Source organism: Polyodon spathula, chromosome 22 (assembly GCF_017654505.1).
Source record: "Polyodon spathula isolate WHYD16114869_AA chromosome 22, ASM1765450v1, whole genome shotgun sequence".
In the NCBI taxonomy this organism is placed as follows: Eukaryota; Metazoa; Chordata; class Actinopteri; order Acipenseriformes; family Polyodontidae; genus Polyodon; species Polyodon spathula.
In genome coordinates this window covers 3185129-3211858 of record NC_054555.1, presented here as the reverse complement: position 1 = coordinate 3211858, position 26730 = coordinate 3185129, and the positions used below count along the sequence as shown (strand labels likewise).

Here is a 26730-nt window from a genome sequence, read left to right as displayed (position 1 = left end):
CTCACAGCAACCCTTTTGGTTCTTCCAAGAACTGGCAAAAATGTACCGGCTAAACGCACTTGGGATCTGTCTGTGGGAGACAATATTATTTTTCAGGTAAGTCTTACTTAACTATCAAGTTCGTGTTAGAAAAATGCATGATGATAATAATAATAATAATAATAATAATAATAATAATAATAATAATAATAATAATAATAATAATAATAATAATAATGCTGAGTACATTCTCCAAGCGTTTAAAGAACGCTTTATTAATAATAACAAATTATCCTAACAAAATGTCGAGAAGATGGTGGCGCTATTTAATCACCATCTGATAGTGTTTATCTTTAAATGGCTGTGCATTGTTAACGTGTGTCTCCATTAAAATAGTTAATTACTGTCTTTACGGGGATTTTTCTGCACTGGGACTGTAATTAGTTGCATTAGATACTGACTGCAGTGCTGAATTTCTTAGCTTGGCTAAGTTTGAGCAAACAGCGAAAACTAGTGGTGGATAATGTTTTACCAGAGGCAAAAGTAATGCTTTATCAAACCTCATTGTCAAAAGCAACGTGCTCTAATTTAATATTCACCCAAGTCTCGGTGGTGCTTTCTCCGCAATAGTGAATTGTTTTAGTTTGAAGGGTGTTTTTTTTTTCATTTAAGTTTACTGCGTATATAAATTGTTATGGAATACTGCACTGTAATCAAACTCATAGATCACTTCACCAATATGCATGAAAACGTTATGCATTCCTGTTGATTCCTGTTGTTCCTGTTGGCATATGGTTGCAGTTCAGGGTTTAAGATATAAAACATACAGTAAGTGGGTTAGTAGCCACAATGATGCTCATCCGGATTATTATTATTATTATTATTATTATTATTATTATTATTATTATTATTATTATTATTATTCAATTTGAGGAATGCAAAGACCAGCTATGAAAGTTTAAATTATATGTTTATTATATTTTTTCTTGTAACAAAAGCAATGCATTGTGACATACATTTTGTGTGTTGTGAATATACAGAGTCCTACCCTGAATCACATAATCAGGTTGCAGTATTTGACTTTGCTAGCCCTAGGATCTGAGGCCAGCCCCTCAATTTCAATTGTAAAGTGCCTTGGTCAGATCTTCTAGATAACATCCCTGTAGTTATGTATGCACTGCTTACCATTTTTATATATGTGTAATAAAATATAGAAGACCTCAGAAAAATATCAAAGCAAAAAAGTTAAAGTGTGTTTTTGATTTATCAACCTGCATAGAACTACTGGAAAGGAAAGAATACAGTCATGTGTCTAACATGTTAGCATGCACCCTGTTTATTAATTACTTTGGGTCCTGCCCTGTTGCATTTAATAAATCATTTTTATTTGCTTAAATTGGAGTTGTCATGATTATTTTGTATTCTGACCGCACTGTTTAGTTAATGAAGTTGGATCATGATATTGCACCTTCTAAGTTCTCAATGCTGAACACTGCATAATTTGCCCTAATTGAAATCTCCTCTCCAATCCATTTCTGCCCGGACCGCATTTTGAATGCAGATTTATAACCAGATATTGATCATGCTGTCAATGGGAATGCAGCTGATGCATATAGATTGTATACAGACAGCTAATGTATCTCGAATATTCCCTCATGAAACATTATACTATTTCATTATTTGTAGTATGAAGCTTTATTAGCACTGATGTGCTATACTTTTAGTAGCACACATTTTGTTTTATATAATCTTTTACAGCAAACCCAATAAGTCTCAATGAACTGAACACATAATGAAATGGTTTGTTTGTGATGGCTGTATAAATGAAGTTGCTACTTGCTAAGGTGAAAAAAATCCTCATTATTTATTTATTAAATTCAGGATGTTACAGTCTTGAATAGGATGGGAGTTTATCTACAGATTTTCTCTTTTTTATTAGCTTTACAGCCCTGAAAATACCTTTGTTCATTGTTTGTTTTGAACAGTCTAGATACATTATTCTCTTGTGATTCATTTACTGCAATACTACTACTACTACTACTATGACTACTATTACTACCGCTACTGCAATTAAATTAATAATAATATTTTTTTAACATGCATGCTTGGCTGCTGGAACACTCACACAACTATTTGAAAACACTTGACTCAGATCATTTTGAGGAGAGCAGTTTAATTAATGAATCGCTTCTCTCACAATTAACACAGGAGCACCAACAAGAGACAAAGGCAATGGGCAAATTCACAGCTGAGAAAGTTCCCTAATGATATTTTAAGACTAGCTCACATGCTACCTGACCATGCTGTGGACTAGTAAACAGCAATCAGGTGAACGATGGTTTCCACATTCAATGCATGTTGAGTCATAACTGCATAATGACATTTAGTCATGCCCAGATAGTATTTATATGCGTGTGTGTGTGTGTGTGTGTGTGTGTGTGTGTGTGTGTGTGTGTGTGTGTGTGTGTGTGTGTATGTGTGTGTGTGTGTGTGGAAAGTGCATGGCCTTGGTAACCCGGTATAGATGATTATTATGATGAGATTCACTCAGGCACAAGAAGGACCCTTCAACCCTTAAACCAATCTATTCGTTGTGTTGTCATTCTCCTTATGAATAATTTTAAACTCAGTAGATTGGGGTTTAAAATGTCTCTTTTTATTCACATTGTGATTAAAGAACTTATTACAAATACCCAGATACTATCCACATACTACCCAGATATTACAAAGACTCTCCTCATATACTCCAAACAGATTACTTTTTGAATGGTTTTCAAAATGGTTTTAGGTCTGCCATTGATTTGTCCTGGGAGGCTTGGAGATTCCACAATGGGCTTTTCACTGGCCTCCAGGCGCTGTCATGGAAGAAAAACAGGCCTGGATGACATGCTTTCCTAATAGAGCAAACACAGTTGGAAAAGCACAAGAGGCTGCACTAGAGAAAAGTGGTTCGACCTTCATGGGAAAGCGAATCATGGGATACTAGCCAAAGAGGCACATGCACAGTAGTTGCTGCTGTAGTGCACTGGGGTTTGAGATCTATCATCTAAATCATAGCAGGAAGAGCGATTAAAAAAAAAAAAAAACATAGCAAGTGCTCTGGCTTTTCTTTTCCATACCACGTTTACCTGTTTGACAATGTGGGCAATAATCCTTACACTACCGGTGCACTAGAGCGGCCATTTTGAAAAGAACTTTGAAACAGACTTTAAAGGTATAAGTGTAAAGAGTTGTCAGGATGTTAACAATGTTGCACACATGTCTTTTCAGCTGGTATCCCTGGAATCAACTGACCAGTCTGAATACTTGTCTTATTTACTATGTTTACATGCTCAAGAAATCAATTCCTTTGCAGTTGAAACAAATGCATAGTGTTTACATGCCTAACTATCAAGTCCAGGAGAATCAGTATTTCTGAATGTAATATTGTATATGGACTGCCATTGCAAAGTTGTGGGCAATTGTTGCCATTTATTTATATTAAAAAATAAGAAAACAAAATAGTTATGTGAAATAAAACAGTAGCAGAAAAAATGACCTGATTTCTTAGTGTGGTTCAAAAAAGTTCAAAATACTTCCTTATTTGGTGCACCATGAGCCACAGTGATGCTCACTACACATTTCAAATTTCTCAGAGGGCCTGAGAGATCAGTGTGGCAAATCTATAGAAAGTGGCTTTGTCATCCATTTTACTGCTACTGATAAGCATTCAGTCAAAATAAAAAAACAAAGGAGTCTATTAAAAACACACATCAACCCCACTATAATACATTACAGACCTTGCAAGGAATAGGATTCTTTTTACAAAAACACATTGGGGCCATGAATGGCTCATTGTTGTTCTTACCCAATGTTTTAAATAATTGATGCTTAACTAATCATGAAGTGTAATTACAGTACTGTGCCTAATTCGATAAGAGACCATGCATTTTTCATATGAGGCACTTACTGAGAAAATCAAGGAAAACAAAGAAGATTACATCAAACATTCCAAACAAAATGTGGTTTCAAAATAGTTTTGAATATCCATCTGCTTGTTTTAGAACGCTTGACCTTGCTGGGTTTGATCATTGTCTGTGCATGGAGTCAGTGACTTGGGTGTTCTTACTACCCAGTTCAAGATGCCACACACCAGTGGTTCCAGTTGTTGCATTACTTGTGTTTTTACTTCACTTTGGAATATGCAATACTATAGATAAAAAAAAAAAAATAATTGCTGCAGCTTTTTAGTACCTAATTACTTCATGTGGTGTGGTTCAAACTAGTGTGCCCTTTAAACTGATTTATATATTACAGAATGCAAGTCAGTGATGTAACTTGCATAACAAACTCATTGTTGTGCAATGCACAGTTCCTCTATTATAGTGTTACTGGATTGCGTGACAGAATCATCTCTACCATAAACTGCACATCAAATACCAATTGGAAACACATACTGTGTGTGCACACACTTTTGTATCAATGGGCTTTGTTGAGAAAACAGAACTGCTGTAGTACAATGTGCAATTGAAATGAATGAGTATTTGGGGAAAAAACAATATATATCGTCTCCACTACAATCAGTTGTAGGCAAGTCCATTCTTAGCATCTGCTGAATGGTACATTATTGATCAGTGGAGACAAAGACAGATTATTGTACTAATAAATCAGTGTATTATTGATGATCCCTTCATAGTCTAGCCTTTATAAATCACATGAGAAACCAATTGTTGAAACGGTTAAAGATTTGTCAAAACTCAATTACTGAGCATCCTGTTCTGTGATGTCATCAGTTTGAAAATTTAAAAAAGCTTTTTATTGATTTATTCATGTGTTTATTTGTTCATGTGTTGTTTTGAATTCTTATTCAATAATAAACAGATTACACATCTACCTATGATACAATATCAAGAACAAAAATGCTGAATTATATCTGATAAATAAAGTACATCAAACACACAACATTCTCCAGAACTATTCCTCTCAGTTAAGCTGAGGGAACACAAATCAGTTTTTCAGGAACAGTGGCTTGAAACCTGATTCTAGGAGACCTGGTTTGAGACAACTTTGCTGTATCAAACTCCAAGTCTTCCCTGCTGTACCATGCAGTGCCTGAAATCTAGTCTCCTGAAACCAAGTTCTAAGATGCAAAGTGGCATCGTGAGATAAAATCATCTATAACACTTTAGCTGAGGATTCATAGTAAATATTTAATGGTGCATAATTAATAATACTGCTATAAATGTTTTTATGCATCATTTGTTTATGAACATTATCAATAGCAGTAAACTATAACAAGTGTTTTAAAACATTAATCTTTCCCCTATAATTGTGCCGGTCAAATGTTATTGTTATATACTAGTATTCTTTCTTGCGACAATGGCAAAAGGGATCTGTCTAACAGATTGTTGTTAATTTAAAATAGTAAAGAAAATAAAAAATCAGTGCATGTACTGGAAGCACTGAGAACTTTCTTTTTTGTATTCTTCTAAGAAGCAGAAGGGAAGTGAGTGCTGAGTGAAAAATCTTCATGAGGAATGGTTACATTGGTCTTCCTTTACTGAAGTGCTCTGTGTCCACTGTGAATATATAAATATATAAAATATATATATATATTTTTTTTTGCAGTTTGGCAGCATCAAAAGAAGCAGCAGCTCGTAAACCCACCACCCCCATGTCCCCCTCTGAGTTCTTGGACAACCTCATGGGCAAAGTGTCAGGCTATGATGCAAGAATCAGACCCAATTTCAAAGGTAGGAATAGCTCCACAAGCACCTGCAGGAACCAAACAGGACTGCAGCCAGACCTGCAAACATTGCGCCCTCTGGAGACACAAAGCCTGGTCACTTCACACTTGATAGCTCTCCTGGAATTAGTGCATTCACCTAAAAAAGCATGAAGTATTTCAGTTTTTTTTTTTTGGGGGGGGGGTACCAATTAAGGAATTAAGTAAGAAAAAAAAACTGTGAATATAAATAAGGGTAGATTCTGCTTCTGTCAACCTTTGGTGTCTTTTCAGACAGCTTTGATTGTATTCCAGATAGTTTTTTGATAAAGCCTCATTATTGTGATGTAAGATTTCTCAACTCCTGGGGCTGAGAAACACACATCATCAAATTAGCACCTGCTCTGCTAATTTGGTGGTACGGCACCAAAACAGCAACGAAAATGCTTGAAGCTGAGAGAGTCCCAGCATGGGGAGAAATTACACCGATCATCATTGACGCTGAATATGGGAAGCGTTTTTAATTCATTTTCATTAGTTTAAAACAGAAATCCTTGGTATAATTTGGATTTCCCACATAGTGAGAAGCTGTCTTCTAATCAGTCATGTACATGTGTAGCAATAGGGTTAGGGGGTGTTTTCAGTCTATTCTCACACTGCAGTCCAGGCTTCTGTGATCTCATTAGCATTTAATGCTACTTCAATAAATAAGACTTATTTTATTTGGGATAGTGGTAATTCTATTAAAAAGAACAATGAGCTGATAAAGTGGATAATGCTGATTAGGGTTTTCAATGGAACTCTTCTCCCTTGCGCAGTCTACCAGGTTCCCTTTAAACTAGCCTGTGGTCATACATGCACTGTACAATTATACTCTCCTTCTCTAACCTTGTCAATGCACATCAGCACGAGATTGAAGAGCACCGGCACTGACAGTTTCTTCACAGTGTTCCATGAAAACATTATTGTTGCGGGCTGGTTTTACTGTGTTTTGATCATCAAATAACTTACTGTACATGGATAGAAATTCCAATTGTAAAATAAATTCACAAAAAAGGCAAATAAAAACATGATTATGTAAGACTTACACAGCTGAACTTAATCATAGCGGCTGTGTGACTTTTCATAATTTAATAACTGATTCCCTACACATTCAGTATTCTTTCTTTGAAATAACAACAGCATTTTTTTGTGCATTTTAATCTATCACTGGTCAAACACTGGTCCTTTTTCCAACCTCTACAGGCAAATTGTTGTTTATTTATTTATTTTTAATGGCACGTTTTAAAGATAATAGTTATGTCAGGTTCTTTAACATATTAAAATTTGCATCATGCCAGGTCATCGATTCCCTTCTGTTGGCACCAGCAAGCAGAAAGCGATTTTCCCCTCATATTGTTTTTATCATTGAAATCAAATATTCCCCAGAGTCTAGTGAACTAGTTTTTAGACTTGAGGCTCCTGTAGGTGTGTTGGAAGGACACCATGCTCTCATTGCAAGAAAAAATGTGAAAGTTAAACAGTTAAGCTGTGAGGAGATAAGAAAACATTTTTGTGTTTATTTACAGGAATTACATTTTGATCAGTTGCAATTTTTAGCAAATCTACAGAATTCTGGTATTTGTATTTTCATGCATTTACAGACAACATAATGTAATCTTCAATTACATCTATGAAATATATATTCCACATTTTCATGTGCCGTACACTTCATGCACGACAGATGGTTTTTCAAATGTCTGAATGGTTTGCTAGTGCACAAGAGTGAATTGATAGTCTAAAGATAGCCAGTAAACTACACACTAGGACTTCTACATAGAGAAAAAGGCAACTGCTTGTAGATCCAAGTCTGATGAAAATGTCATGTGTAAGATATTTTCTATATCAACAAAAGCAATTCAGACTGAAAGGACAGAACCATTCTACTGTTTGCCTGAATGGATAGTATTCATTTCAGTGGGTAGTGCAAAAATGACTCCCAACTGCATTCCTGTTTAAAGGCTCTGGTGTTAGTTTCGGTAAAGCATGTATCATGGCATGACATTACTTCTGTCACTTATGCGTCTATCCGAGAAGTGGCTTTAAACAGCTGTATAGAACAGGTATTAATTCATGTTCTACCTGCAGGGCATTTTGGTTCTTGGAACACCAACAGATGGCAAGAGATGATCCTCATTCTCCTTCGTAGCCTCCAGCGAAAAAAGCTTTCATTTGCGTTTGATTAGCTAGAGTGAACGCTTTCTATAAATCCTTCCGCACACAACGTCCTTGGTGTGATTATGAGGCCAGGGTATAGGGCTGTGCAATGCCACTGCTGTGTGCTGTTTAAAGCTGTCGCTGATTCTTTAGATCAATTTAAGGAGGTATTGTAATTCCTGGAGTTATCATTACTGACAGGCAAAGAAGGCTGGATTGAATGTTGAACTGTACAGAACGCTTCAGGTTTAGAAAGCTAACCCCATCCAGTTATACTGCAGGAAGTGGTCTAGCTTGCTGCTGCAATGTTGCTGGGTGGTTGTGTTTGGCAGTATGGATGTGCATGCAGTGCCTCTGCTGCAGATGTGTTTAGGTCATACAACTCCTTATCATTTTCTTTGTGAAAAACTACTTTTTTATAATGCACTAAAGCATGGCTTCATGATGTTCATTTGGTAGCTGTCTGAGTGGAGGATTTGGTGTACTGTAGGTATTGTCTTATATTAGGATTATGGGTGTTTAAAGTAACTCTCCAGCCTACCAAGTTCGTGGTGAAAACAACTGTAATCTGGGCAAAATACCCTTGTATTTCCTTTTGTTATTAACAATATGGATTTTCCCATTAAGCTACAGCTATGGCCAAAAGTTTTGCATCACTTAGAATTAAAAATAAATAAATAAATAACATATACATCAAATGCAATAGCAAAAGTCCACCAGAAGCCATAATAGTAGTGCAGTATTTATGTACTCAGTATTTCGTTAAGTATATGGAAAACCACAAAGGGGTGTGTAATTCAATATGTTAACATACCACTATTCAGCAGGTTTCATTCGACTTGATGACACAACATGTTTTAATTCTACAGGGTGGTGCAAAACTTTTGGCCATAGCTGTACGTCAGTGAACGTACCTAACTATAAATGAATGCAGTGAGCAGACAACAAGGGGTTGCATTTTTTTTTTAATCACCCAATCTGAATCTTAGCTGAATCTCTATGATAGTACAGAAATTGGTCAGTCAACCAGCACCTAACCATAACAATACAACCAAAAGAGAACCTAACACTGTATTTAAAGTGCACTCATACATTAGAGTATTTTAACAGTATCAGCTGTTTTCAACAGTAAGAACTGGCCAATGCAAAATTCTACCCAGTACTATTGCCATAGCCCATGCAGTTGCCTCAGTACAGCAATAATGCCATATTATCAGGTATTTGCATTTGTTATGGTGCCTCTCCAGTTATTATTACATAAGCCCAGTTGCTGAAGTTTTCAGTATGCACATGTACCGGAGAATCATTTTCTATGGCTTAAATTTGAATAAATCCTCCGCTAATGCAAATGCAGCCTCCAGTCTTTTCAGATGCCCATGAAAAAAGAATTGGAAAATGCTATTAAAATGCTATTATGTAGTCTTGATGGATTAGTGTTGTGATCCTACCCTGAAAAGTTGTCATTAAACATTCAGATATAACAGGGACATTTCTGTAAGCCAAACTGCTTCCCACTGTGTTCATGCCAAACCAACTGATATACTATCTGGTTCCACAGCACGTTGTTTATTGGTCTATATCCCACATTCTAAACCAGTGCTAAAAATAAAACTTGTACAGCTTGTATCTCCCATCGGTACGAGGGAGATTTTTCATTGCTTTTAATGAACACAATCTAACCAGACTAGATAGCATTAATTATTAATATACACAACGCCACCAGTGTACTTAAATTGGGTCACTTTCTCAAAATTTGTGAAGAAAGATGAATAATTCATAGGGGAGTTCATTACAGGCTTTCCTTGAAAGTGGCATCACCTAACACAGCAATCAGACTTTCAATGAATCAAACTGAACCAGTGTCTTTATTGCAAACCCCTCACTACATTTATTTCCCCAGCCACTACCCCAATCACTGGAAAACTCCACCTGAACTGTATAATAAATATGAATTAATTTCTTTCAGGTAACCCTACTTGCAAAAAAATGTGTCGTCTCTCCATCACCCCCATCGTACTCATCCTGGAAACCCTCCACTCATCTCATCATCTTCCCAACATCCTGTCTTCTTCATCGTCATGTGTTGTTTGGCCCAGCAGCTTCTGAGTCACAGAATAGCCATTGTTTGTCTTCCCCTGAGATCTTCATTCAGTAATTAAATGGAACAGATTTTGAAATGTTTTGGTGAGTGGGCTTTATTGAATCCTGAGTGAATTGTTTTCGCCTAGTCCACTAAACTCATATGTATTCTGATTAACCCTGAGCTACCTGTTTAACAAACCAGCAAGCTCCACATTTACAGCTCAGGTGGACTTCAAAATCAATCTTCCCTTGTTTCTTTCTGATGGGAACAAGAACTAGGCAAGAAGAAATGCACATTGAATGAAACAACGTGCCATTATGTGTGGGATGAAGACAAACTCAGGATTTCACTTCATGTCTCAGTTCTTTCCCCCAGCTGTTTGCTAGTCATTCCCCACTACCTCTAGACACCAACCATGAACATAAATGACCCTGTCCTTGTACTGCACATTGTATTAGGGTAGAGTGTGGCTTACCAGGAGCAAGTGCATGCACGACTGAGACTGCGCCACCGGCAGCATTGACAGTATTATCCCAGAGCACTGCTTGCTTGGTAACGAACCGGAAGGTTATTAGTTACAGCACGTATGCACCTATTAAATGTGCAGGCATTATATGCTGACATGAGTTAACATGCTGCTATTGTATTTACAATTATTATAATCCCTAAAGGTATAGTAGAGGTTACCGACCCCTGAACAGTGTTTTGATAGGACTTTTTTTTTATCAACCTCAAAAGCAATGGATGTTGAGAAATAGCATTGTAAAAAGAAGAATGCTAACCTGGCTGTTTAGTATCTTGGACTCTGTTTTAATTTGAGTAACGTCAGAACACGTCAAGAGATTATATTCTTATAACAACCCCTGGGGTTAAATTTGAATTTTGGTGCTGCCACTAACCTTATAGTACGTTTGGCTTTTTTTATGCAGTAATCTGACACCCTTTTAAAGCTCATCCATTACCAGCTTGTGCCTTTTTTTAAATCTGTGTGCCTCACAACTGTATATACACCTCCCTTGCAATGTTAAAGTGCTTTCATTTTGACAGGTGTTAGAGAACAGCAGCATTAGCATTTTATTTACTTGCTCTGCAGCAGATTCACCTGAACAGTTGGCCCCTGTGCTTGAAGCTGCCCTTGCATTTATTTCGTGCTAGTATGCATACTGGTGGGAGGCTATTGTGGAGTCAGGGTCCTGTTTTTTTTATGTTCTGTCTTGCCCCTCACGGTCCATCACAATTACTTTTAAGCTGGTAAAAGAGTGTTGTGGCTTATATACCTGCCAGATTTAAAATAAAACATTTGTTAGGCGGAGTTTCCAATTCACTCGATGTTCACCTCTACTCTCTCCCTTGTGTTGAATAGTTGTAGCTGCTGATGAGGGACAACAGGTTAGCAAGAGGAGTGAAATTATATTATGTGTGCCAAACACCTTCAGGCTACAGGTTTCATTTCAACTCATTTATTGATCAGACGACTTTGCAAGAGATCTAGGAAGCATGTTTCAGCCGTCAGAGCCCAGTAGAGTTAATATTACAAATCAAATCTCAAGCTGTCTTTTTCCAGTCACGGACTAAACAAAGCTCTCTTAGGAGAGTACATATTCCAGGGCTCAGCTGAGGCCAATTCAAAACTTGCTATGCCTATTCTGACCAACATATTTGTATGTGTAGAATTAATTGAACTTTTCCGTACATGCACAGAATCAGTGCAATAAAAAGGAGAAATGGCATTGGCAGTGGCCTACAGATATAGATGAGAATGGTTTCAATATTTAATGCTTGAGAACCATTATAAGTCATGCTGAAATCTGCTGCGTTGCAATTGTATTCAATATGATTTAATTTCTGATTAACATCAATGGCATTCTCCCTCTCAGGGCATATCTAGAGCCCTCTGTTTCACAATAAATCAATTTCCATTTCACATTAAAGTGAGAGTCATTACAATGTGCTGGTTGCCAGTTGGATATTAGATCATAAACATAACAGACCCAAATGTATCGTGTGTGTGACTGTGTGAGTGTGTGTGTGTGTGTGTGTGTGTGTGTGTGTGTGTGTGTGTGTGTGTGTGTGTGTGTGTGTGTGTGTGTGTGTGTGTGTGTGTGTGTGTGTGTGTGTGTGTGTGTGTGTGTGTGTGTGTGTGTGTGTGTGTGTGTGTGTGTGTGTGTGTGTGTGTGTGTGTGTGTGTGTGTGTGTGTGTGTGTGTGTGTGTGTGTGTGTGTGTGTCTGTGTGTGTGTGTGTGTGTGTGTGTGTGTGTGTGTGTGCGTGTTTGTGTGTCAGTGTGTGACAATGCTCTGATGTTGCATTCTTCTTGGCTAGTGCTGTGTGATGTCATTTAGGCTTCTGACCTGTCAAGTGTCCGTTATCTAACTAGACCATCAAAGGATGTGTTCCATGTTCTGTACATCTTTTAAAAAAGACTAAAATATTGATTCCAGATTTTTTTTTTTTTTTTAAGATTTATACAAGTTAAAACATAGCAACAGTAAAAGGAATACTGCACAACTAACAGAGATATCTTTAGCTATGAAGCATTAACATGCAAATAGAATGGAATCTCAGCAAACTACACAAATGAATAGGGCCAGGGTTATTTTTGATGTCAAAAGGATCCTGAAATGATGTGAAGTCTTAACCGATTGGCTTGCATGTCCTACACTAGTATTGAGTAAAAAAGAAAAGAAAAATAATTGCTATTGTGAAGTGCTTTAGGTTCTTTGTCGGGACTCCACTCCCTGGCCTGAGACAGTGGCACACAGACACACTAAAGGGCAGTACTTGGGTGTGCTGAGTCACCATGCGACTGTAGTTAATGAGCCCAGGATTTTAACAACATGAAAATGTGAAGCGAGCTGCAATGGTTGGCCAAGCACTCATTTCCCCCTATGTTTTGCGTCACACGCTACAGGGAATGTCAGAAAATGACAAATTATTAAATTAATACACCTCTGCTCCTTTGGAAAAGAAGAGAGCTTAAAAATGAAATCAACAAATCAGCCTGTGGAAATAAATTTCATGTTTTGCCCGCTTGTATTTGGAAGCTTTTATCAAGACTGCAACAAAACTAAGCAATGTTAATGGACATGTTTTTTTGCAAAAGACGTGTCTGAATAGGTTGTCTGACCATATTAATGAATATCAGGCCATTTCTATCCATCCTACTGCTTCGCAAACAACAGCCCTGGATTCTTCACTGTGTCTCTCAAGGGTTATATAACTCTATGGCAGGGTAGCATCACGACCAAGGCTGCTTACCGGCAGGAAAGAGACCCAGAGGCAGAAAGCTGCAGTTTTACAAGCAAAGGACACTTTAATTAACAAAACACAAATTAAACAAAGAAACAACAGCACAAAATAAAAGATTCAAACAAAAGAAAGATGCTTGTAGGCTGGGCATTCGCCTTCACCACACAGTTACACCACACAGTTCACAAACTCACACTAAACTCCTCCACCAAACAAAGGATTTTGGTTTCTTTTTATACATATGGAAATTAATCTAATTAGAGAACGGCCACATTATGCCTGTGATTGTTGGCAGGTATGGCTTTAACCCCATCTCTGACAAACTGACATTCAAAATGAATTCATCTTTATTTAAACCCAACAGCCAAAACCACACACACACACACACACTCTCACACACACACACACACACACACACACACACACACACACACACACACACACACACACACACACTATTTATACGTGCAGGGCTTCTGCTTTGCCACAGACTCTTTCATAGAAATCGATAGAAGAATAATTATTCTGCTGAGGCAGCAACATCAGCAGTTAAGTAAAATAGCTTGTGGTTTTTTTGTGTTTGTCCTACATTTTGATCCTTTATATGTGTTTTCAGTGTTTATTTCCATGTCCCAGACCAAACTGAGTTTGCCCTGTTTTTCTTAAAGTTTTTAGTTGGTTAGCTGAAAAGTTTTCTCTGTGGTTCTGACTCAAAGGTTTAAACCATCAAAGAGCAAAAGAATAAAGCAAAAGCCAGGCAACAGACCAATAAAATACTCTTGAAGTAGAGAAGCAAATTCAACTTTAACCTTAAAATGCATTTTAAAACATCAACAGACTCCCCTGTATCATGAAATAAAAAAGTTTTTTTTTTTTTTTTTTAAATACAAAACTAAAACTTTGAGAAGAAAAGCACAATAAAAAACATTTAAATATCATAAGTGTAACAGTGCAATTTCAAAAGATTGCTTAATATGAAGAAAACAATGTATATTCAAACAACAATATCAGGTTATTTCCCTTTTCATTGTTCACAAAGCAATTTAGTTCTGGAGAAGAAAATGTATTTGCTAGATTTTCTGTATGCATATATATATATATATATATATATATATATATATATATATATATATATATATATATATATATATATATATATAATATTTCTTTGTCTATTTTTTTATAGGACCTCCAGTAAATGTAACATGCAACATCTTTATCAACAGTTTTGGCTCCATCGCTGAAACCACTATGGTGAGTTCAATGAAAACATTATCACATGCAGAAAGCCATTACACTTGGTGCTAATGCACCACAGGGATTCTGGGTTGAAATCCAAGCTCAACATGTATCCTGTATGTATCCGGTGGTATTAAAAGCTTCACCTCGTAGTCAAGTTGGTATAACTTTAATTTAAGTAGGCGTTATATTACCATCAATGGCTAGATTTGGTTTAAATCCTGGTTCAGCCACTGACACCCTGTGTGTGACCCTGAGCAAGCCACTTAACCTCCTTGTGTTCCATCCTTCAGTTGAGACGTAAAACCAAAGTCCTCTTGTAAGTGACTCTGCAGTAACAGTTGATGATGCATAATTCACCCCCCACCTCTCAGTAAGTCGCTTTGGATAAATGACTAATTAATATTCCATCTGTAAACAGGTTATTACATATGTCATTAACAGTTGTAGATAGTTCATAATATCCATATATATATATATATATATATATATATATATATATATATATATATATATATATATATATATATATACATAACCAAAACTTGTGATCACTACAATTACATTTCGTAAAGTTTTCTCTTGCTTTAATTTATAATGCGTAAGTTGGATAGGGAACTGAAAACTACAGGACCTGTATTGCTTGCTGTTCCCTGACACTGCTTTACTGATCAGTGGCTGTTTAGATCAAATCAAAGTCTAAAACAAGCCTGAAATTACTCCACCAGGCACAATTGATTTCATACAAACATTTCTTAATTACTTTCATTAGGAATCGGTGATTTGAGTGTACCAAGGTAATGGTCACTTGCATTGAAATACTTAAGTGAGCGCTAACACTCAAGTGTTGTTTATAAAGATAACACTTCACATGAAGTGTCTCTAATTACTGTTTATTTACATAGCAGTTACATAGTAAATACATCCGTGGTTACACATAACTACAATGTTATTATGCACAGTTACAATGTATTTAATATGTACATCTTTTTGCACGATATATGTAAGAACACAATTGTATCAGAAAAGAGACAGGGAATTAAAGTGGAGACAGTCAAGGCACATGGCAAACACAGACACACACTTTCAAAAATGCTGCAGCCTGAAAAATGAGATCATGTGCAACAAATACAACATTTTCCACTCTTTTACCCCCGATACATCTTGTGCAATTGATCCAAGTTACTACCGCTCTCCTGAGCTACAGAACAAGAGAAAAAAAAGCAAAAACAAAGGAAATCAATAAATCCCAGTTTGTGAGGCTATCGGGAAGTGCTGCTGGACAATGTTTTATCAAGCGGAGATGCTACAGCTTCATGGAGCTATAGGGATCAAGTAATCCCCCGGCATCTTGCTATCCTAATTGTTTACCCTGTTTTAAAGGTATGAGGCCCAGGAGAGCATATATCAGCTATTTAATTAGTTTGATGGTATTTCAGTTCCCCAAGGGAGTGGAAGAGCCAAAACATAAATGCCAAACTCTGAGCAAGAACGTTAGCAGCCCTGTCATTCGTCACCAGAGTTAGTCTCTCTAGTCAAAAAAAAAAAAAAAAAAAAAAAAGTAGCAAACTTTTCAATCCTTAGCAGTCAGGAGCAGTTCTGACCATCAGCTTGAATTGCAATAATGAAGCTGTGATATAAATCTAGCTCTTTAACTCTGTGTCTGAAAAAAGAATCCAGATATTGAGCTGATGACTATAACTGATCAACTCCTCCACCATTTCCTGCAGACTTTTAATGTCTTCTTCAACAGCTCTTCAAGATACTTCTAAATACATTGAAACCGGTTCTATCTGCTTTTTATCTGTTTTTTTTAACTCTTTCCCAAATCACACAGCTCGGTCCTAGAACTAGTGCTACTATGTACTTTAGGTCACAGCAGTGAAACATCCTTGTGAAAGTAGACATTGTCCCGTTTCATTGTATTCACCCGCTGTTTTTACCCATGATTTCAGGATTACAGAGTCAATATTTTCCTGAGACAGGAGTGGAATGACCCACGGTTAGCCTATAGCGAATACCCAGATGGCTCTCTGGATCTGGATCCTTCTATGTTGGACTCCATTTGGAAACCAGATTTGTTTTTTGCCAATGAGAAGGGAGCCAATTTCCACGAGGTGACCACTGACAACAAGCTGCTGCGGATCTTTAAAAACGGAAACGTGTTGTACAGCATCAGGTAAGCTGACAGACAAAGGGGAATGGGATAGAGCCCAAGTTTAGACCCTTTCTCAAGACACTACAGCTATTGCTGTTGCTGTTGCCTTACTTTTCACATGTGTGTACTGTGTATTTACTGTGGGTTTTCTCTATGCTTTGTCATGCTTTCACTGTGGTATAAAATTCAAATTAGTGAGCGCTCTTCGTGTCAATTAAGGTGTCCCAAGTTGACTCCCGTTAAAAAAGTTCAACATTAAAGAACGAGGTTCTGTTCAGTCCAACTATGTAGACTTAAAAGTGCTGGCTTTCCTGATCTCAATTACAATTACATTTATTAAATTCATTTGTAAGTGGAGTCCTACTGCCCCTACCGCTATCACGATGACAATATTAAAATCTTTTAAAGCCATAAGTCATTTCTTTTTGAGACGCATCATTCTTAATTGTGTCAAAATGTATCGCATTGACTGCAGAGTAGTGAGCCTGGACTCCACTCTGTTTCCAATACAGCACACGACAGTTATTGACAAGAAGCGCAACAAATCACTGGTTCACATTAAAATTCAGAGTGAGTTTGTGAGGATTTTCGGATTTTAGAGAATCAATGGATCTAATATCACAGGGCAGTAAACTCCCATCAACAAGGAGCCAGGCTGAAAATAAAGTCGTCTTCAGGGGACTTTTAGCTATGAAAATAAGATTTATTTATTTATTTTTTAATACAGAAAGAACATAAGAAAGTGATGCAATGAAATACCTCAGGTAAAGCTTGAGACAAAAACACGAAGCTACAAACAAGATAACTTAGCATTCTAATAATGAAATGAGGCATTTTGGTCCTTCCTACTGCGTTTGTTTTTTTTGTTTTTTATAAGACCTGGGACTGAAGTTTAAGTAGTTTCCAGTGAAGCTTGAGAACACTACTGGATACTGATAAATGTGTTTGCCTCACTAGGAGTCAACTCTGTGCTGTTAGGGAAGTCTCTTAAGTGCACGAGTGCACATTCAAATCTGACAGCTGTGACGTTTTATACACTGAATCAAGGCTATCCATAGTCTCCCGTATTCATTAGAAATTGAGCTTGGAGGGGAGTATTATAAGAAGCAAGTCTGCCTTAAACTAACTTCAAGGGTTGATTTGAGACTGAATTCATCTGCAGGGTAGGAATGCATAAGACACTTATCTCTGCAAATCTCCGAGGTGCTGATAAGGAGAGAACAGTTTCACACATTTCACGTTTCCCACATTGTCAATCTCTAGTATCTGAACACCAATATTACCCTATTAACCTTATAATCATATCCTGTTTAAAAACACAGAAGAAAGAGTAAGGCCCCATGTGGTTTGATATTGCTGAATTAATGGAAGCGTTTAGAATGCTGGCAGCTATAAGGGACAGCTCAACACTCCATCAGTAAGCAACCAGTGTAGAACTGGGAAACCATGGTCAGTGAAGAAATGAACATGGCTTTTGCATTTGGGTCTTGTTTGTTGAAAACCAATACTTGTTGTATTATTCATAAATACAGAAGTCCGTATCATGTCAAAAAGGCATCATACCTTCTTTTAACCATTTATTTTCCCAATTTAAACACACACAAATTACAATGTGCAAGCTTATATAACAGCAAAGTTCTGTATGTGAAATGGAGCTGTGACATAGTAAAAAATATAGCAAAGTCTAAAAAACCCCAGTTAAACTATGGTGAAGTTTATAGTGAAGTTGTGCATGCATATTTATTAAGAGGTATGTCATACTAATAGCCCAGATTTCATAATTACAAAGTGTTTACAATTGACTATGTTAATTTTATTTTAAAGAGTTGATAAATGGGTTCCAAATTTTGATAAAGCAGAAGTGGTTCAGTGTTTAGTAAACGAATCATACCATTAACCCAGGCATAGAATATTTTAGCAGGGGTTCTAACCTCTGTGAATTTACCCAGTGTTTTATAAAGGCCACGCCTTCTTATCGAATTGTTTTGTTGTTGATAGGATAACGCTAATCCTTGCTTGTCCAATGGACCTGAAGAATTTCCCCATGGATGTGCAGACCTGCATCATGCAGCTGGAGAGCTGTGAGTAGCCTAGCCCATTATCTTTCAGCAGCAGCAGCAGCAGGGTGTTTGTATCTTCCATTGCACTGAGATGGATGCACAGATCTCAGACAGCATGATGAAGATTACAATCATTCCAGAGCAGTTTCAACAAGCTGCAGCATCCACCTGGGAATTAGTACAGTGGAACGGGAGGTTTTCTTGCTCAATTCACCATGTCATTGTTTTATTTTTTATCTTATGCAGTCGGCATCAAGAAAGCTTCGGCTCTGGGTATTTCTTTTCAAATGTTTTTTTTTTTCAGATAATTTATTTTATCATAGTTTAAACCCTCCACACAAACAGACATCTAGTATATACTTTAAATTGTCTAGGATTTTTCCAAGAAAGAAAGAAAGAAAGAAAATGTTTTGCTATTTGCAATATGCATGCACGAATATCATATTTTAATATAATAGCAATGGCCATAAACCTCACAGATAACCAGCCAGTCAGGTTCCAAATACAGTGGGCATTATCCCACAGGCAGATGTCCTCTAAAAGCCAAGATAGCTTTTACATCTCAAAATTCGCCTTAAACAGTTACATAACAGTCGAGAAGCCTAAGTTATCCAGTTCAAAATACCACTGAAATACTCATGTTAAAATGGTCATATATATGTATATCAGAGGAGGCAAGGGAGGCAGAGCCTCCTCAACCTTTCAGCGATCCCTTTACTTCAAGATACAGCTGAGTAATGCACCTTGTTGGCCATTTATTAAGTTTAACAAATGAGTTGTCATTACCTGGAGATAATTAAGTACCCTTGTGTTTGGATTGGGACATCGAATTGGTGCTGCGTCAGTTATCTTGCAGGTAATGACCACTGCGGAGGACAGTAATGCTGAAGTGTTTGCTGTCAGAAGTGAAAGGCCCACACTAACTAGCCTCTCTCTCTCTGCCTCCCCGTGCCAGTCGGATACACGATGAATGACGTCATCTTCGAGTGGGACGAGAAGGGAGCCGTGCAGATTGCTGATGGGCTAACGTTACCTCAGTTTCTCCTGAAAGAAGAGAAGGACTTGCGGTACTGCACCAAGCACTACAACACAGGTCAGTACCAGCTGAAATCCAATCTCCTACCTTGATAAGATAGGGGTTCTTCAAAAACAATCGGAGCGCTCAGCAAAAATTGACTTTCTAATACATTGGTCTGATTTTTTACAGATATTTACTGTAAAACCCTGATTAAGTTCACAGACACACCTATACTCTCCTGTCCTGTTGTATATGAGACTCTGCACATTTTGTATGCAGAACATGGTAACCAGCCATACCAGTATCTCTGGTATATGCAGCTCCATACAGTACAGTTCTCAGATGGTGCATTCTAATTATTTCTGGAGGTCTCTGAATTGGCAATGTCAGATTAACAAAGTAAAGCTAATAATCTGATTATCTGAACAAACCCATTTGATTACCACCCCCTAATCAGTTTGGGTAGTCTGTACTCTGCATTTCGCTGTGTGAAGCTCCTCCGGCTAAAGCCTGTGCTTGTGCTGGTGTATTGTTCTCATTCATATGTTCATGTAGGTGTCATATTATAGATATGTCTATGAAAATAATAATAATAATAATAATAATAATAATAATAATAATAATAATAATAATAATAATACTTTGTGGTTTTGTATTCTTTAAAGTAGTAAGGCGTTTATTTTTCAAATGCAGATGCAGTGTCACATGAAGTTTCTACTGTGGTATAGTACGTTGAATGGCACAGAATGTTTGTCTACTTGACCTAGTTTCTTCTATTTGACCTTAGCCCTCTGATTGAGCTGTGGATGAGCTACTGTGGTATTGCAAGTAGGTGACCAGACGTCCCAGTCTGAATTACGTAGACAATCAGCAATTATAGCAATGCTTCTAAAATAATATGTTTCATATAGATTACTACCTTAAAAGTATACAAAATGATACAAATTCAGGGTTAAAATAGCAATAAATACAGATATAACATGTAGTTACATGTGCCCACTAATTGGAAAGGGAAGGTGCAGTGGTTGTGTTCATTTAAACACATTCATTAATAGTGCAATAGTTATATAACCACTGTTTTAAAAAAAAGAACGTTTTAAAAACTGTTTGAAATGTATGTGTCCTGGATGGTTCTAAGCTGTGGAAATCTGCTCACGCTAATTGCAAGATTATAGCTAACTGTACTCACTGCCTGTCCCTCTTAGGGAAGTTTACCTGTATTGAAGCTCGTTTCCATCTGGAAAGGCAAATGGGCTACTACCTGATCCAGATGTACATCCCCAGCTTGCTGATTGTCATCCTGTCCTGGGTCTCGTTCTGGATCAACATGGACGCAGCGCCGGCCCGGGTGGGCCTGGGCATCACCACAGTGCTCACTATGACCACACAGAGCTCAGGCGCCAGAACCTCCCTGCCAAAGGTGTACCATGTGTCTCAAAATACAACTGATGTTATTCTGTGCTTTATTATGTATTGGGTGGCTTGCAAAAGACAAAAAGGTGCATCCAGCCTTTTAGTTGTTGATACCTGGGTGATTTGTGTGCAGTACAAACTGTGATTCCCAGCAGAGTGTCTGCACAGCGGGATTAAATCAAACCATCCAAGTGACACGCAAATTGACATTAAAACCTGCAGACCCGCGACAGTCACTGTACAGCCTGCTAAATAAAACGCATATGTAAGATCACTGCTTGGGTGAAATTTGTCATTATCACTTCATACATTGATGGGTTCTTGAAACCTGTATAAGCAAGGGTATTCTTTTTAACAATGCCTCACTCTTGGTGCAGGTGTCTTATGTGAAGGCCATCGATATCTGGATGGCCGTGTGTCTGCTCTTCGTGTTCTCAGCCCTGCTGGAGTACGCTGCGGTGAACTTCCTCGCACGGCAGCACAAGGAACTGCTGCGTTTCCGCAGGAACAGGCGACACCACAAGGTAACCCCGCACTCCCGTCCCCATTCCAGTCTCCATGTGCCTCCTACGCGCTATACAGAGCTCCTCCCAGGACAAGATTTGAATCCAATCCAAACTGGATAAGGGGAAGAAAACTATGTAAATGCGCTTGAGTGGGATATTTGTTCTGTCCATTGTGTTATTTTACAGATGCAATGTAATTGATGGACAACGCAAAAGAACGCATTTAAATAGAAAAGGAATGCCCTCATACATTGAAATAAAAGTTTAAGTTTGACAGTTAATAACATTTTGGCAGAGGAAAACAAATCAGTAACAAAGCACAGACACCACTGCCTCACAGTCAGGTGCACTGAATCTACTGTGCCCTGTATGCATCCCTCCCCCTGGCAGATCCCACCTGGAAGCACAAATGATAAAAAAATGACTAGTGCTGTATCTGCGAAACTAGATATTGTAAAAGGGGTTGAGCGCATTGCCAGAGTTTCCTCTGGCAAGCATGGTGATTTGAGTATTATATTCCTGGGTGCATTCACTCTCATGAGCTGTACAACTTATTTTATTAATAACACTGGGAAAAAAAAGAAAGCCTTTCTTCGTCTTCACATATATCATCTATAACTATTCAACAGTGGTAATTTTACACTAGTTTATATATTGCTACATTTCTTTAAATGGAGAACGTCTATATCTGTGTAATGCATTTCTCATTCGACTCGCAAGTCATTTAAACTCCTTGTTCTCAAGCCGAGTGCTTGGTAGTGAAATGAGTTTGGCGTCGCACATTGCATTTTTTAACCCAACTTATGATTGAACTAAAGCAAAGGGATCTGGGCACGGACAGGTCAGGGCAGAAATGCAAGTCATTCAGTATAGATGCTTGTCTAACTCTGGAAAATCCATAAACTATTCCAACACATTTAATCAGAAGTCTCCAAGGAGAGGCTTTACATTGTATTTCTATACGTCTGCTATCAGATTTTGCACACATTCCCAAGGCACCTTAATTAATCCGGATGCACAGAAAGGCCCCACAATATTGGCCATGAAAGAGAGAACAGCCACTTGCACCACACATGTTCTGACATCAATATTTTCTGCATCATTAGGGAACAGCCCCTGATAACAGCTTTTACAAGCTGTCAATCAGTCGTACATAATAGTTTTTGACCAATTTTTGCTTTCTAATTCAACTGTATCCCATTGTTATTTCTTAAAGAGGATGCTGCTCTTTCTTGCGAGACTAAAATACCACATTGGTACTGGATTAACCAGAGCAGCAGTGACTCTTGCACCACCTGCTGGACAGAAATCAACATTGCACTCATTAGTACATATGCAGACAGATTTTTATGTGCAATATTTGCAAGGCGTTTCCAGATTTAATAGAGAAGGTTTGCTGGTTTGAACAAACTAGAATTGAACTGCTGAGAAAGGCAATCTAAGTGATACTACTTAAAAGCATGTAAGGTGCTTCCTACTAGTTTTATAAACTCCAATCTAAATCTAAAAGCGTTATTGCAATCGAAAATACGCAGACACATCCCCGGTGCCTGTTAGTGATGACCTGCCACTCCTTAGTGCTGCAGAGATTCTGCAAGCAATGCCCATGAACTGTGTGTGTTTGTTATTAAGAAATCAATCCAGTCAGGATGCTGCTGCATATGCACTGGCTGGGGACTGTGCAGCATTAATAGATGCTTCTGCGGCCATTTTAAACCATAACCTGTGAGCGAGACTTGGTTATAATTTCAATAAACCATTCCTGGAAACAAGAGACTTACAAATGCCTGTAGAGATGATGGTTCTTCTTCTTCTTCTTCTTCTTCTTCTTCTTCTTCTTCTTCTTCTTCTAAAAAGAGTCATTTTAACCTCTTATTTTGAATATGGTTATTCATATCAGTTTCCCATACATTTTAATAGTCCGTTATTGATGGTTTTTAATTAGCAAATATAATAGGTATCATAAACATATCAATATATTTTAATAGTTTTTTTTTTTGTGATAAATACGCTATATGTTGCTTTTCATCATATACTGCACAATATATTTGGTATTCTGCTACAATATGGACCAATACAAGCCACTTTTGTCTATATATTGCCATCAATGAGTCATGCAAAAATCTTTTACATAGCTGAATGCACCAGATTATATTAGGGTGAGGGGCATTCCCATCTCCTCCAAGCCTTTTAGCCCTGAAGTAGTTGTTGTGTATGTAGTGGTGTAAGGTTTTAATGGAAGAGCTCTCCAGTACAATCTCGATGTTGCAATCAAATAATGAGTGGGTCAAGCAGGACATTATTACAGGGTTAATGGACTGTCTTTCATGGTTCCTTCTTGAAACCCCAGAACGCCTGGCCAGTGCAATCACACCTGATGGCTTTTTCTCATCTCAGTCCAATGCAGGATGCACCGTTTATAAGCTGAAATCCATTCAGCCCATTGTGCTAACCCTTTGAGAAAATAGTTTTATTTGTAACTTCTGTGTATTGATGGCCTAGATGTGGTTTGCTTCTTTTTGCAATTTCTCTCTATCTGATCCCGACTGGATGAGTCCTCAAATCACTCTGCTGTGTGTTATGCTGATTACATTTGGAAAGGGAATGATGTTGCATGATCATAAAATAACTGCCGGGGGTTATACTCAGACAAAATCGCCGCAGAGTAGTTGTTTGAAATGCATCGTATTGACTTGAATTCCCTTCCATGGCAGGGCTTGTTGTTTAGATGACTATAGTTTGTCAAAGCTGTGATTTGTGTGGTAAAAATAACAGAAAATGGATCCCAATTTCTCACCTGCCCCTTCAAAGCGTGATCATTAATCTAATCTGATTTGCTGTGAAAGATATCAGAGCCCGAGTCAATAGCTAACATCTATCTGATGGATCAAGGGGCTAAGAGGTCCACAGTGTTGCACCGCTAAGGATGCATGCTCTCTCTCTATAAATTACATCCTGCCACAATGTGAAGGGCAATGCTTTACTTTTCAAATCCTGGAACCTGAATTAAATCCTGCCTTAATTCTGGCTTTTTTTTCAATTAGGAAAAAGCAATGAATCAGATTTAGAGGATGAAAGGACAGCGAGCAGAGAAATTAACAAGAAGGTTTCGCTCCCTTTAATAACTTCCTATCACGTAGCGAGCGGTGCACATTAATCACACACCAAGAAGAGCATCCAGAACAGTAATAAATGGAGAACTGGTACTGGACTGAAGGACATTAAGAGGGTAAAAAGTCCTTACGTCTTTAGAAAAACAATGATATTCTGGGAGATGTCTTCTCTCTGTTTCTCACTCTCTCACTGTAGTTCTATTAATGTACACATCCACAGCAGCACCATGCAAGTTATAATTGGAGAGGCTTGGCGGCAAGGACAGAAAGGGCATAGGAGTGATCAGAGGAGCAGTGACAGAGGATTCAAAATGTACCTGCTAGGGTTGGAACAGGAAAACGCCATTAAAAAGATAACCGTTTTTACACTCCCTAACAAAGAGAAAAGCCAGTGTCAAATAGAACAATTGCACAGTGATCTGAAGTGGAGCTCATCTGGTTTTGGTTGAACATGGTTAATGCACTTTTGTTTAACATCTGAACATCAGTCAGGGTCATTCTGGAAGGGTGATGTCATTACTAATATTTATAATTTATTATTCAAGGTCATGCTATATTGTAACGTACAATATATCTTAAATGTATTATGTTGTTTAGTTTTTTTTTATGCTGTTTTTACAAATGGTCGGTTTGTTTGCCCATTAGTTTGTGACTTCATATATAGGGAAGTTTTCACTTAAGTTGTTAAGCCACTATGCAGTGGTACTGCCATAATGTTATTTCAATGATTAAACTCTTTGTTGAGATTAATATAAGGCAGGTAATGATATAAAACATCACTTACTGACGTCTAAAAAAAATGTTGGTCAATCTTTCATCTTCCCTGTTTTTGGATTGAAAAGTGGCTTTTTTTTAAACTGCTGACCCTGTATGTTGACCATGGTGAGTGTAAATTAGTTTGTAACAGGTTGCATGTTCGCCTGTGTTTTAGGAGGATGAAGCTGGGGAGGGTCGCTTCAGTTTCACAGCCTATGGGATGGGCCCTGCCTGTCTGCAGGCCAAGGATGGGATCTCCATGAAGGGCAACAACAACAACGCCCCCCCGTCTAGCGCCCCTCCTGAGAAAACCGTGGAAGAGATGCGCAAACTCTTCATCGGGAGAGCCAAGAGGATCGACACAGTGTCCCGTGTGGCCTTCCCACTCGCTTTCCTCATTTTTAACACTTTCTACTGGATCTTCTACAAGATCATCCGCAGTGAGGACCCCCACAAACAGTAAGGCTGGCGGGCGAGCAGAAATATTACCTGGGGGGAGATAGAGATTTACAGGTGGTTGATGGTGTCAGAGGTTGTTTTTTTTTCTGGACCTGTGCAATAGCAATGCAGTAAAATGCATGAAATATGAATGTGGCAATATAATTACAAAAATAAAATAAATAAATAAATAAATAGAAAACTTTTTGAAACTGGAAATCTCCTTGTGACAATAAAACTAAAGACTGATGGAGGAGTCTCTTCCAAGAACGTCGCAACTGCAAGACAAACCTATGGACAAAGAAATCTAAACAGGGCAGAAACGAAAGCACTGTAATATATTCCGTGTATATTTAAAATGCAACAGACTTCAAGGTTAGGCTATTGGATTTAGGGCATGCAATGAAAGATGTTAACAAAGGTGATTAGGTGCTTCCAACATTAGTGAGTTTTTTGTAAACGTATAGGGTCAACAAATGATGTAAGTGTTTGCCTCATGTACCATTATTTTTATTTTTAATTTAATGGATCTGCTCTTCTCAAGCCCCTCCCCCCCTTCCTGCAATGATGAAATGAGAATTATTACAAGTGCAAATGGCAGAAACGGGGGCTTTGACAAGAGTGGATCTGGGCTTTATTTGTGTGTTTGTTTGTTGCCAAGCCAGCATTTGTATGTTCATCTAAGTGCATGGATGTAAAATACATTTTATGGTATTTCCATTTCTGTGAGCATTAAGCTTGTTGTTGTTGTTGATATATGTAGTTGATATGTATGTTGTTGTCTAATATATTAGTCATTCCATTTTACATATACTGTGTA

At 37.8% G+C, this 26730-nt stretch overlaps 1 protein-coding gene across 1 annotated transcript; it reads left to right on the top strand.

The window, feature by feature from the left end:
- On the top strand, window positions 1-26652 carry LOC121296821 (glycine receptor subunit alphaZ1). Its single transcript, XM_041222650.1, has 9 exons — window positions 1-96; window positions 5587-5711; window positions 14396-14463; window positions 16404-16627; window positions 18605-18687; window positions 19622-19759; window positions 20890-21104; window positions 21475-21621; window positions 25648-26652. The coding sequence occupies exons 1-9, from the start codon at window positions 41-43 to the stop codon at window positions 25933-25935; spliced, it is 1344 nt and encodes a 447-aa protein (XP_041078584.1). The 5' UTR covers window positions 1-40; the 3' UTR covers window positions 25936-26652.
- Window positions 26653-26730: the final 78 nt, after the last annotated feature.